The 12,708-nt window shown below is 41.9% G+C and overlaps 1 protein-coding gene and 1 non-coding gene across 3 annotated transcripts in view; one reads left to right on the top strand and one right to left on the bottom strand.

Annotated features, from left to right (window-relative positions):
* Nucleotides 1-4,780, bottom strand: part of LOC119296294 — a 15,658-nt gene extending 10,878 nt beyond the window's left edge. The window contains exons 1-2 of one of the 2 annotated variants that reach the window (XM_037574698.1): nt 4,030-4,780; nt 1,918-3,122 (exon numbers count right to left, since the gene is read on the bottom strand). In XM_037574698.1, the coding sequence (XP_037430595.1) occupies nt 1,918-2,537 (620 nt within the window). In that variant the 5' untranslated portion in view covers nt 2,538-3,122; nt 4,030-4,780. Of the gene's footprint in view, nt 1-1,917 lie in introns of both variants that reach the window. The other variant, XM_037574697.1, reaches the window with a different exon arrangement.
* LOC119296450 lies at nt 2,605-2,714 on the top strand. Its single transcript, XR_005145216.1, has one exon. It is a non-coding gene; the product is annotated as a small nucleolar RNA R71 (small nucleolar RNA).
* Nucleotides 4,781-12,708: the final 7,928 nt, after the last annotated feature.

Raw genomic sequence — 12,708 nt, forward strand, 5'->3', positions numbered from 1 at the left:
CGACCCTCCTTCTTGTCTAAGCAACCAGGCAAGCCCCCCTTTTGATCACCAGATATCGCCTACTCTTCTCTATACTGCTTGCATTAGAGTAGTGTAGCATGTTACTGCTTTCCGTTAATCCTATTCTGATGCATAGCCTGTCATTGCTGCTACAGTCATTGATACCTTACCCGCAATCCTAAATGCTTAGTATAGGATGCTAGTGTTCCATCAGTGGCCCTACACTCTTGTCCGTCTGCCATGCTATACTACTGGGCTGTGATCACTTTGGGAGGTGATCACGGGCGTATACTATATACTTTACACAGTTACATTACCTGTGATACTGTTCGGAGATGGGGGCTGAAGGGGCAGGTGGCTCCATCCCGGTAGAGGTGGGCCTGGGTTCCCGACGGCCCCCGACTATTACTTTGTGGCGGAGCGGCAGGGCAGGTTGAGACCACCTAGGAGACAGGTGGGCCTAGCCCTGTTCGGCGTTCGCGGATACTTAACACGCTTAACGAGATCTTGGTATTTGATCTGAGTCTGGCTACTGGCCTATACGCACTAACCATCTACGCGGGAGTAGTTATGGGTATCCCGGCGTCGTGGTATCAGCCGAAGCCTTCTTGACGTCAGCGACTGAGTGGCGCGCGCCGGGTTGGACTGCGTTAACGCAACTTCCTTTGTAATGGAGGTTGTTAGGTCTGCTCACCGGCCGCGTACGCAACGTGCAGGTGTGCAATGGGCGATGAGCCCAGACCCCTGCGCGCATAGGATTTAGACCGGCGTGCTGACCTCTCTGTTGTGCCTAGGTGGGGCTGCGACGTGTTGATCTTCCGAGGCCGGGCATGACCCAGGAAAGTGTGTCCGGCCAAATGGGATCGAGCGTGTTGGGTTATGTGGTGCACCCCTGCAGGGAAGTTAATCTATTCGAATAGCCGTGATCTTCGGTAACAGGACGACTTGAAGTTGTACCTTGACCTTATGACAACTAGAACCGGATATTTAATAAAACACACCCTTCCAAGTTCCACAGACAACCCGGTGATCACTTTTTCACAGGGCGACGAGGGGAGGATCGCCGGGTAGGATTATGCTACTGGAGATGCTACTTGGAGTTGCTACTTGGAGATGCTACTTGGAGGACTTCAATCTACTCTCTTCTACATGCTGCAAGACGGAGGCTGCCAGAAGCGTAGTCTTCGATAGGATTAGCTATCCCCCTCTTATTCTGGCATTCTGCAGTTCAGTCCACTGATATGGCCTCCTTACACATATACCCATGCATATGTAGTGTAGTTTCTTGCTTGCGAGTACTTTGGATGAGTACTCACGGTTGCTTTCTCCCCCCTTTTCCCCCTTTCCTTTCTTTCTGGTTGTCGCAACCAGATGCTGGAGTCCAGGAGCCAAACGCCATCGTCGACGACGACCCCTACTACACTGGAGGTGCCTACTACTACGTGCAGCCCGCTGACGACGACCAGGAGTAGTTAGGAGGATCCCAGGCAGGAGGCCTGCGCCTCTTTCGATCTGTATCCCAATTTGTGCTAGCCTTCTTAAGGCAAACTTGTTTAACTTGTCTGTACTCAGATATTGTTGCTTCCGCTGACTCGTCTATGATCGAGCACTTATATTCGAGCCCTCGAGGCCCCTGGCTTGTATTATGATGCTTGTATGACTTATTTTATTTGTAGAGTTGTGTTGTGATATCTTCCCGTGAGTCCCTGATCTTGATCGTACACATTTGCATGCATGATTAGTGTACGATTGAATCGGGGGCGTCACAGGACAATGCCCTCTAAGTCATCAATAGAGTATCCTATCACATAAGCATATCTATTGAGCATATGATAAATAGATATCATCAATAAATCGCATGGTGCATAGGCTGTATCCATGATATGGCATATCTTGTCGAGAAAGCTGATATCATACCTGAGATACTTGGGAAGAAGCTTCAGGACTACCTCAATTGAAGATACCAAGTGAGGTGTGGTAGTAGAAATTTCCACCGGACTCGTGTCAACAAGTGAAATAGAGCTTGACTCCTTGACATCTGAATCCACCTCACCATAATCAACCATGAAGCTCTCCATCTCAGGCTCAAGTGTTGAAGAATCAATGCGGCTAACATCATCAAAGGCGAACTTCTCCATATCTGGCTCTAGCAGCACATGATCAATATCAACTAAAGGTGACTCCTCAATATCAAAAGCAACGAACTGCAGCTCTGGCTCATCCATGGAAGAATCATTACAATGCAAAACTGAATCTCCAACACTAGTATCCAGATGATCTGTAGCGTGTGTGTCAACTAGAATGGTGTCATCATCGTCAAATATAATCCATGCAAGCTCAACCTTGTCACACTGAGATAGAGGCTCGAGCTTTTGTCTAAGAATTGGTGATTGAGGTGTAGTGATTTGTTGCAAGCAAACCAATGAATCAGATGTGGGCTTCTTATTGTACCACTGAAGTTGGTGGAAAGCTATGCTCTCAATCAGCAGAAAAGCTTCATCAAGTGTCTTGTTTGTAATAGCTCCACCCGCTGCCATATCGACATAAGCTCGAGTGTTCGAAGTCAATCCTCTATAGAATATCTGCAACTCTAACCATCTCTCGAGCCCATGATTAGGACATCTCCTGATAAGGCTTTGTATCTCTCCCAAGCATCATACAAGCTCTCGCCTTCACGCTGAACGAAATTGAAGATCTCATCTCGAATTGCGGACTGCTTGTGTAGTGGGAAATATTTATCCAAGAAAGCTCGCGATATCTCATTCCAACTGTATGACCTTGATGGCAAGGATCGATACCAAGCACGAGCATCATCGCGGAGGGAGAATGTGAACAGCCTCCACATGATTGCATCTTGAGGAACTCCATGGTACTTGACTGTATCTGAATACTCCATGACTCGGTGTAAGTGCTCATAGGGATCCTCAGTAGGCAGTCCTCCAAACTGTTGTTGTTGAACCAAAGCAATAAGACCAGGCTTCAGCTCAAAATTCTCTACCTCAATAGTTGGCCAAACCGGTCCTGTGATATAACATTGACTACTTGGCATCCAAAGATCACGAAGCAATGCCATATCTTAACCAAGTGTAACTATAGAACAACCTGCAAAGATTTATGATTCCCTACACACATTCATAAACAGTAAACACTAGTCAGAAGGTTAGTATCCTAATAAGCCGAAGCAACAACAAGGAAAAAATTATATATATAAAAGAAACACAGAAAATGAAATACACGACGACATGGAACTAAAATAAACCTAGTCTATAGCCTAACACGGTCACTCGACGCTAGTCCCCGGCAACGGCGCCAAAATGATCAATTGTAATATAGCAGGGTTTTTTATGCCCAAACTATGGATGTCGTGTTCTCCACAGGGACTAGGCGACGGCAACAACGCTCGGCTAAATCTAGGTAACACAATATTGGGTGATGAAAGCAGAATATTAAATCTAGACTAACTAAGATCATTCGGGAAAAATCATCGACAAAAGAAAATGAAAAGAAGCAAAGGAAGGTTCAGATTATACTCTCTGTCTTTTTGGTATTTTCATATTACTTGAGAAACTAAAATAAACACACAGAACATCAACATCGACAAAAAGGAAGTACTAATATATGATCACAAATATAACTAGTAGTTATATAAAAGAAGAAAAACACAGAACAAAGATAATGGGACAAGGACAGAAGTGATTCACATCAAAAGCACGTACATATCACAAGTACATAGGAGGAATATATGAACTAGAAATAAAAGATGTATCATAGTGCTGAACATGCACAAGTAGTATGGTACTGGGAAATATAAGTTTCACACCACATACATATATAGTTTCACATGCACATAGTTAACACAGGGACTACAATATACACATAACCACACATGTATACGACTAGGGGGTTACAAGAAGTGCTCACAGATCAACAAAATGATTCGAACTAAACAAGCACAAGTCAAGAAATGAACACAAAGGAGATCACACACATACACTAGCAGAATATTAATTAATAGAAAATGACAAGTACCTACTAAACATATATCAGATTGCAAGTGCTCTTAGAATCTGAACATTACAAAGTTTTACATCTCAGCTTACAGAAAATTCAGAGAGAGAGAGAGAGTTCAGGTTCAAGAAGAAACAGAGGCGGCAGGGGGGTTGAGAAGGAGAGCAGCAGTTGGCGATGAGAGAAGTAGAGCAGCAGTAGGGTAAGATAAAGGTGCAGCAGCAGTAACGTAGGAGAAGAAGCAGCAGAGCGCAGTAGCAACAGTAGGTTCAGATAAGGAGTAACAGCATGGTTTGGGCAAGAAGAACAACAGAGGCATGGGGAGATTAGGTAGAGAGCAGCAGTAAGTTCAGAGAAGGAGCAACTTCAGATCGGCGCAAGAAGAGCAACAGCAGGGGGGGCGTGAGAGGAAGGAGTAGCAGCAAGGGTTCATAGAAGGAGAAGCAGCAAACAGTTTGGGGGACGAGGAAAGGTGGAGGAGCAGCAAAGGGAAGAAGAAGTTGGGAAACAGCAGGGAGAGGCGCGCAGGCTGGAGGGAGAGGTCGCGCGAGGCACCAGACCACCGCGTCTGGTAGGGCGCGCGAGGTGATGGTGAAGGCGCGGTGGAGATGGAGTGGTGCTGGTGGTGCTTGGCGCGGACGGTGGAGATGGATGGCTTCGGGGAGGAGAAGGAGATGGTGGCGCTGGGTGAATGGCTCACCACCACGGCGGCCTGGCCGTGGCGGCGGCCGATGGTGGAGAAGAAGGGGAGAGGGAGAGAGATGGGATGTAGCCAGGCAAGGGGATCGAAGAAGATGGCTAGGGATTTTTCCCCTCTCGATCAGATCTGCATTCTTCTGGTTTGGCCCTCCTTGTTTTCTTCTTTCTTCCCAAGTTGGTCCCCTTCTACTTCAGCTAGCCCCTGTAGGTTAATTCTTCTTCACACTCGAGTCCCTCTGCAAAATGCAGCAACCGCAACCTCTTAGACACTCCAATATAGAAGGATTTGGGCCTTATCGCCCTTTTCTGCAAAAGATGGAGTCATGTTGTAAATGTGACATAATATGAGTATTTGAATATCTTTCGAGTAAATAATGTGAAAATATGATTACAATTTGATGCAAAAAGGCTAAAGATATTATATGAGGAAATGCTCTGTCACATGCGTTCAACAGTAAACTACTAGTATTGTGTAAAAGAAAAACAATATACTGCTAGTATTGTGGTACTATTGGCTGCTAGGTAGCCTGTGCATCGACAGTTCTGTAGGCACTTCTAGAGTGTACTGGCGTATGCTACATAGCCAGCTCACAGTGTGAAGGTCCCCACGTGGAAGTTCTGAAAAAAATGTCAGGCGAATCCCTGGGCTACTGGCCGTAGGATTGTCAGATCTAACGGCACTTGTGCAACCACATTTCCTCCACTTAGAAGCATTTAACTACATCCATCCGATTGAAAGGATCCAACGGCTCCTATGTCATATTATTGGTACACTATATAGTAGTATAGATATCTTGCACACGATTACAAAGATTCATCACTAGGCAAACTCTTGAAAAGAAAGGATCGAACTAAAGTTTTATTCATCTAAATGCAAAAGATAACGATGGATCGAACTAAGAAATTAAAGGCAAAAGATAGCGGACTGATACGATACCGGGGCACCTCCCCCAAGCTTGGCAAAAGCCAAGGGGAGTGCCCATACCCGATACTCAATTTCCTTTTGGTGGTGAAGAAGGAGGTGGTGGTGATGAAGTAGAAGGTTTCTTGTCCTCGGGTTTCCACGGCAGAGGCTCACCATCATAAGAGGAAGAGTGAGTCTCTCGGATCCTGCAATTGGCAGCCAAACTCATACCTTTAAACTTTGCCTCATATTCAAATACTTGGCTTTGAAGGTCGTGAATCTGGCTATGGAGGAAGTTGATTTGCTTGTTGAGGGAGAAGACGATGTCCTTTATGGACTTGCCATCCACCTTGAGATCACGGGTGTAGTCCGCGATCATGAGGTGATTGGCATTGAGTCCATGTTCCACCATCCCCTTGCACCTGAAGATGTCCTGCTCCATAGCTACAAGCCTGGCCTCCATGGATCCAGTCCCCTTTGGTCCTTGCACAACGCGGATGTGCAGCACCCTATCGCGCATCTGGACAGCTTGAGGGTGCTGCATCACCTCCCGCAAATATGGGTTGATGACATTGTCGAAGAACTTGTCCTTGGAGGAGCTTGAAGCATCCATGACGGATTGGATCTGACAGAAAACAACAAGAAAAGAAAACAGGAGATTTCTTTGTGATACATAGGTCAACAGGTTTGGGAGGTATATAAAGATTTTTCATCTTGGGGAACAAGCATAACGGAAGAAAAATGGAGTCCCGGAAGTACCCGAGGTGGGCACAACCCACCGGGGCGCGCCTGGCATGCCCGGCGTGCCCTGGTGTATCGTAACCACCGGGTTCACTTTCCTGAAAGTTTCTTATTTTCCTAAATTTTTAAATATTCCAAAACTGACAAAAAATATTTTTGTGGATTTTTTGGAGTCCATTTACTTACCATAGCACGTACCTCCTTGAAGAGAGTGGGCTAATAAAAACCAGATTGCAATACCTTATGAGCGGTTCTGTCTCCCGCGTGATGTCCTCCTTAAGCCTTGGAGTGACATTTCCGTAGGTTTGTTCCTGTTCATGCTCAGGTACACAACGTCTAATAATACCATCTACTCGTTTATAAAGATGTGGGTCATCCCAAAAGTAATGTCTTAAATCATAGAATTTTTTTTTCTTTTGTTGATATGTGAACCTAGGTGATATGTATTTAGCAACAATATAATTAGCATAGTCAGCATACCAAGATGTGCTATTAGAAACATTTATTGCAGCTAATTGTTCATCAGGAAAGCTATCATTAATAGGTTGTTGGTCATCAAGAATATTTTCAAGCCTAGACAAGTTATCAGCTACGGGGTTCTCTGCTCCTTTCATATCAGTGATATGCAAATCAAATTATTATAGCAGAAGAACCCACCTAATGAGTCTATGTTTAGCATCTTTCTTTTCCATAAGATATTTTATAGCAGCATGATTAGTGTGAACAATCACTTTAGAATCAACAATGTAAGATCTGAATTTTTCAAAAGCAAACACCACTGCTAAGAATTCTTTTTCAATAGTAGCATAATTTCTTTCAGCATTGTCTAGAGTTTTACTATCATAATGGATAACATTCAATTTCTTATCAACTTGTTGTCCTAGAACAGCACCAACAGCATAATCACTAGCATCACATATAATCTCAAAAGGCAAGTTCCAATCAGGTGGTTGAACAACAGGTGCAGTAATTAAGGCTTTCTTTAGTGTTTCAAAGGCTTCCAAGCAATCATCATCAAACACAAAGGGAATATCCTTTTGCAAAAGACTTGTAAGAGGCCTAGAATTTTAGAAAATTCTTTGATAAACCTCCTATAGAAACCAACATGACCAAGGAAACTACGAATACCTTTGATATCTTTAGGGCATGGCATTTTCTCAATTGCATCACCTTGGCCTGGTCCACCTCAATGCCTCTTTCAGAAATTTTGTTGCCCAAAACAATACCTTCGTTAACCATAAAGTGGCACTTCTCCCAATTCAAGACAAGATTTTTTTGTTCACATCTCTGTAAAACTTGATCAAGATTGCTTAAACAATCATCAAAAGACTTCCCATATACAAAAAAGTCATCCATTAAAACCTCAACAATCTTTTCATAGAAATCAGAGAATATAGCATTCATACATCTTTGAAAGGTAGTAGGTGCATTACATAACCCAAAAGGCATATGTCTATAAGCATAAGTTCCAAAAGGACAAGTAAAAGTGGTCTTTTCTTGATCAGGTTGTGAAACAGGTATTTGTGAAAAAACTGAATATCCATCAAGGAAGCAAAAATGTGTGTGCTTAGATAATCTTTCTAACATTTGATTAGTAAAAGGAAGAGGGTAATGATCTTTTCTAGTTGCTTTGTTTAATTCTCTATAATCAATTACCATCCTATAGCCTGTGACAATTCTTTGCGGAATGAGCTCATTCTTATCATTAGGAACAACAGTAATACCTCCCTTCTTAGGGACACAATGAACATGACTTACCCATCTACTATTAGCTATAAGATAGATTATACCTGCTTCTAGAAGTTTCAATATTTCTGTTCTTACCACTTATTTCATCTTCGGTTTAACCATCGGTGGTGATCAACAACGGGTTTAGCATCAGGTTCCATATTAATCTTGTGTTGACATAGAGTGGGACTAATGCCCTTAAGATCATCAAGAGTATATCCGATAGCAGCTCTGTGCTTCCTTAGAACTTTAAATAATCTTTCTTCTTCATGTTCTGAAAGGTTAGCACTAATAATAACAGGATATATCTTTTTCTCATCAAGATAAGCATATTTCAAAGTGTTTGGCAATTGTTTTAATTCAAACACAGGATCACCTTTAGGTGGAGGAGGACCTCCTAGCGTTTCAATAGGCAAATTGTGTTTAATCAGAGGTTGTTGTTCGAAAAAGATTCTATCTATTTCATTTCTTTCACGCATATGCAAATCATTGTCATGGTCTAGCAAATATTGTTCTAAATGATCAGTAGGAGGTACAACAATAGAAGCCAGATCAATAATTTCATCCTTACTAGGCAAATCTTTCTTATGAGGTTGTCTATTAAACTTGGAAAAATTAAATTCATGAGATTCATCACCGAAGCTAACACCGACAGTTTGTTTCTTACAATCTATTCTAGCATTGATGGTGTTCAAGAAAGGTCTACCAAAGATAGTGGGACAAAAGTCATCTTGTGGGGAGCCAAGAACAAGAAAATCAGTAGGGTATTTTATTTTCCCACACAAGACTTCAACATCTCTAAGAATCCCAATTGGTGATATAGTATCTCTATTGGCAAGTTTAATATTGACATCTATGTCTTCTATTTCAGCATGTGCTATTTCATTATTAATTTCTTCATATATGGAAAAAGGAATAGCACTCACACTAGCACCTAGGTCACATAACCCATGATAACAGTGATATCCTATCTTAACTGAGACAACATGCATGCCAACAACTGGTCTATCTTTATCCTTTTGAACGGGTTTGGAAATTCTAGAGGCTTCGTCACAGAAGTAAATAACATGCCCATCAATATTATCGACTAAGAGATGTTTAATCATAGCAACACTAGGTTCAACTCTGATTTGTTCAGTTGGTTTGGGTGTTCTAACATAACTTTTCTTAACCACAGTTGAAGGTTTAGCATGTTCCTTTATCCTAACAGGGAAAGGTGATTTTTCAATATAAGCAGAACAACTGGATCAACATTGTAAATGATAGTTTCTTATTTAGCTTCTACCGTTTCTTTAATTTCTTCATTAATAGGTGGGTGATATTTAAACCACTTCTCCTTAGGGAGATCAACATGAGTAGCAAAAGATTCACAAAAGGAAGCTAATATCTCAAAGTCAAGTCCATATTTAGTGCTAAACTTTTGAAAAGCATCGGTATTCATAAAAGATTTAACACAATCAAATTTAGGTTCAATACTAACTCTTTACCTTTGTCGAGTTCCCAATCTTCAGAGTTGCATTTAGTTCTTTCTAAAAGATCCCACCGGAATTCAATAGTTTTGTTCATAAAAGAACCAGTACAAGAAGTATCGAGCATGGATTGATCATTACAAGAAAGCCAAGCATAAAAAATCTGAATAACAATTTCTCTCGAGAGCTCATGATTGGGGCATGAATATAACATTGACTTAAGCCTCCCCCGAGCTAGAGCGATACTTTCTCCTTCACGAGGCCAAAAGTTATATATATAATTCCAATCACGATGAACTAGATGCATAGGATATTTTTTTGATGAAATTCCAATTTCAACCGATTCCAGTTCCAAGATCCAATATCATCGCATAGCCTATACCATGTCAATGCTTTTCCCTTCAAAGCTAAAGGGAAAACCTTCTTCTTAGCTTCATCTCCGGGTAAACTTAAGCTTAAACAATCCACAAATTTCATCCACATATATCAAGTGCATATCAGGATGTTCGGTTCCATCTCCTGCATAAGGATTAGCTAGAAGTTGTTCTACCATACCCGAAGGAATTTCATATTCAATATTTTCAGTGGGTGCAGTAGGTTGAGGGGCAACTAATTGTGGTTCCGGTCGGGGTGAAGATACCCCGAACAAACCCCTCAAAGGATTGTTTTCCATAGTAGCAAGTGACAATAAATTTCAGCATGTAGTAATAATGTTTCTTACCAATTTCCACTTACCAAGAGCGCTTCACTCCCCGGCAACAGCGCCAGAAAATAGCCTTGATGGCCACAAGTATATGGGGTCAATTTTAGCCTATTCGATAAGTAAGAGTGTCGAACCCAATGAGGAGTAGAAGGAAATGACAAGTGGTTTTCAGCAATGTAATGTCTGCAAGTGCTAAAATTGTAAGTAGCGGAGTAGTTTGATAACAAGATAATTTGTAACGAGCAAGTAACGATAGTAGTCAAAAAAGTGCAGGAAGGTAGCCCAATCCTTTTGAGGCAAAGGACAGGACAAAACGGTCTATTATGATAAGCAAAGTGTTCTTGAGGGTACACGGGAATTTCATCCAGTCACTTCCATCATGTTGGCTTAATTTGTGTTTGCTACTTTGATAATTTGATATGTGGGTGGACCGGTGCTTAGGTGCTATTATTACTTGAACAAACCTCCTACTTATTATTAACCCTCTCGCAAGCATCCACAACTTCGAGAAAAGTATTAAGAATAAATTCTAACCATAGCATTAAACTTTTGGATCCAATCGGTCCCTTACGGAATAGCGCATAAACTGGGGTTTAAACTTCTGTCACTCTCGCAACCCATCATCTAATAACTACTCCACAATGCATTCCCTTAGGCCCAAATATGGTAAAGTGTCATGTAGTCGACGTTCACATGACACCACTAAGGGAATCACAACATACATATCATCAAAATATCGAACACATATCAAGTTCACATAATTACTTGTGACATGATTTCTCCCGTGACCTCAAGAACAAAAGTAACTAATCACAAATGATAATCATGCTCAAGATCAGAGGCGTATTAAATAGCATAATGGAACTAAACATATAATCCTCCACCAAATAAACCATATAGTAATCAACTACAAGATGTAATCAACACTACTAGTCACCCACAAGCACCAATCTATAGTTCCAGTACAAAGATCAGAGGGGTACACAAGATATGAACTAGGGTTTGAGAGGAGTTGGTGTTTTTGAAGATGTTGATGAAGATAGCCCTCCCCAAGATGGCAGAGTTGTTGGTGATGATGATGGCGATGATTTCCCCCTCTAGGAGGGAAGTTCCCCCGGCGGAATCGCTCCGCCTGAGGGCAAAAGTGCTCCTGCCCAAGTTCCACCTCGAAACGGCGGCGCTTTGTCCCGAAAGTCCTCTCCTTATTTTTTTTCTAGGTCAAAATGACTGATATACTAGAAGAGGGGCACCAGAGGTGGGCCTGGGTGAGCACAACCCACCAGGGGGCGCCTGGGCTCCCTAGCGCGCCCAGGTGGGTTGTGCCCACCTGGTGGCCCCCCTTTGGTACTTATTGACTCCAAAAATTCTTATTTATTCCATAGAAAATCCTCATGAAGTTTTAGCTCATTTGGAGTTGTCCAGAATAGGTAGCTTGACGTAGCTTTTTCAGGTCCAGATTTCCAGCTGCCAGAATTCCCCCCCCTTTGTGTATACCTTGCATATTATGAGATAAAAGACATTATAATTACTCCAAAAGCATTATTATACAATAAAACAACATAAATAACAATAGGAAAACATGATGCAAAGTGGACGTATCACGTAACTACTCGCAAAGCATGTTCATGTTCAAGATCAAACGGGTATTGAATATCATTAAGGATCTAAACATATGATCTTCCATGAAATAAACCAACTAGCATCAACTACAAGGTGTAATCAACACTACTAGCAACCCACTGGTACCAATCTGAGGTTTTGAGATAAAGACTGAATACAAGAGATGAACTAGGGTTTGAGAGGAGATGGTGCTGGTGAAGATGTTGATGAAGATTGACCCCCTCTCGACGAGAGGATCGTTGGTGATGAGTATGGATTTGATTTCCCCCTCCTGGAGGGAAGTTTCCTCGGCAGAACAGCTCCGTCGGAGCCCTAAATAGCTTCTACCTAGGTTCCACTTCGAGATGGTGGCGCTTCGTCCTGAAAGCTCTCTTCTTATTTTTTTTCTAGGTCCAAACCTTTCATATAGCAAGAGAGGGGCATAAGTCGATGGCCAGGGGGCCATAATGCAATAAATATTAACATAAAAGCATGATGCAAAATGGACGTATCAGTCCCCCCATCCTCCTGCTACTTGTGAGTTGCGTTAGGATTTCCCCGAAGTGGAGAGGATGATGAAGTATAGTAGAGATAATTATTTGCCTCACTTATAAAACCAAGGTTATCAATCCAGTAGGAGAACCAAGCAATAGTATGTAAACAACACCTACACACAAACAACAAATACTTGCAACCCAATGTGTAGAGGGGTTGTCAATCCCTCAACGGTTATGAGCAAGATTAAATTGTATAGGTTTTGATTGATAGATCTAGCGAAAATACAAAATAAAATAAATAAAAGAAAATTTCATCAAGGTATTTTTGGTTTTAATATATGATAGAAAATAGACCCGGGG

The sequence above is a fragment of the Triticum dicoccoides genome, chromosome 4B, assembly GCF_002162155.2.
Source record: "Triticum dicoccoides isolate Atlit2015 ecotype Zavitan chromosome 4B, WEW_v2.0, whole genome shotgun sequence".
Taxonomy (NCBI): Eukaryota; Viridiplantae; Streptophyta; class Magnoliopsida; order Poales; family Poaceae; genus Triticum; species Triticum dicoccoides.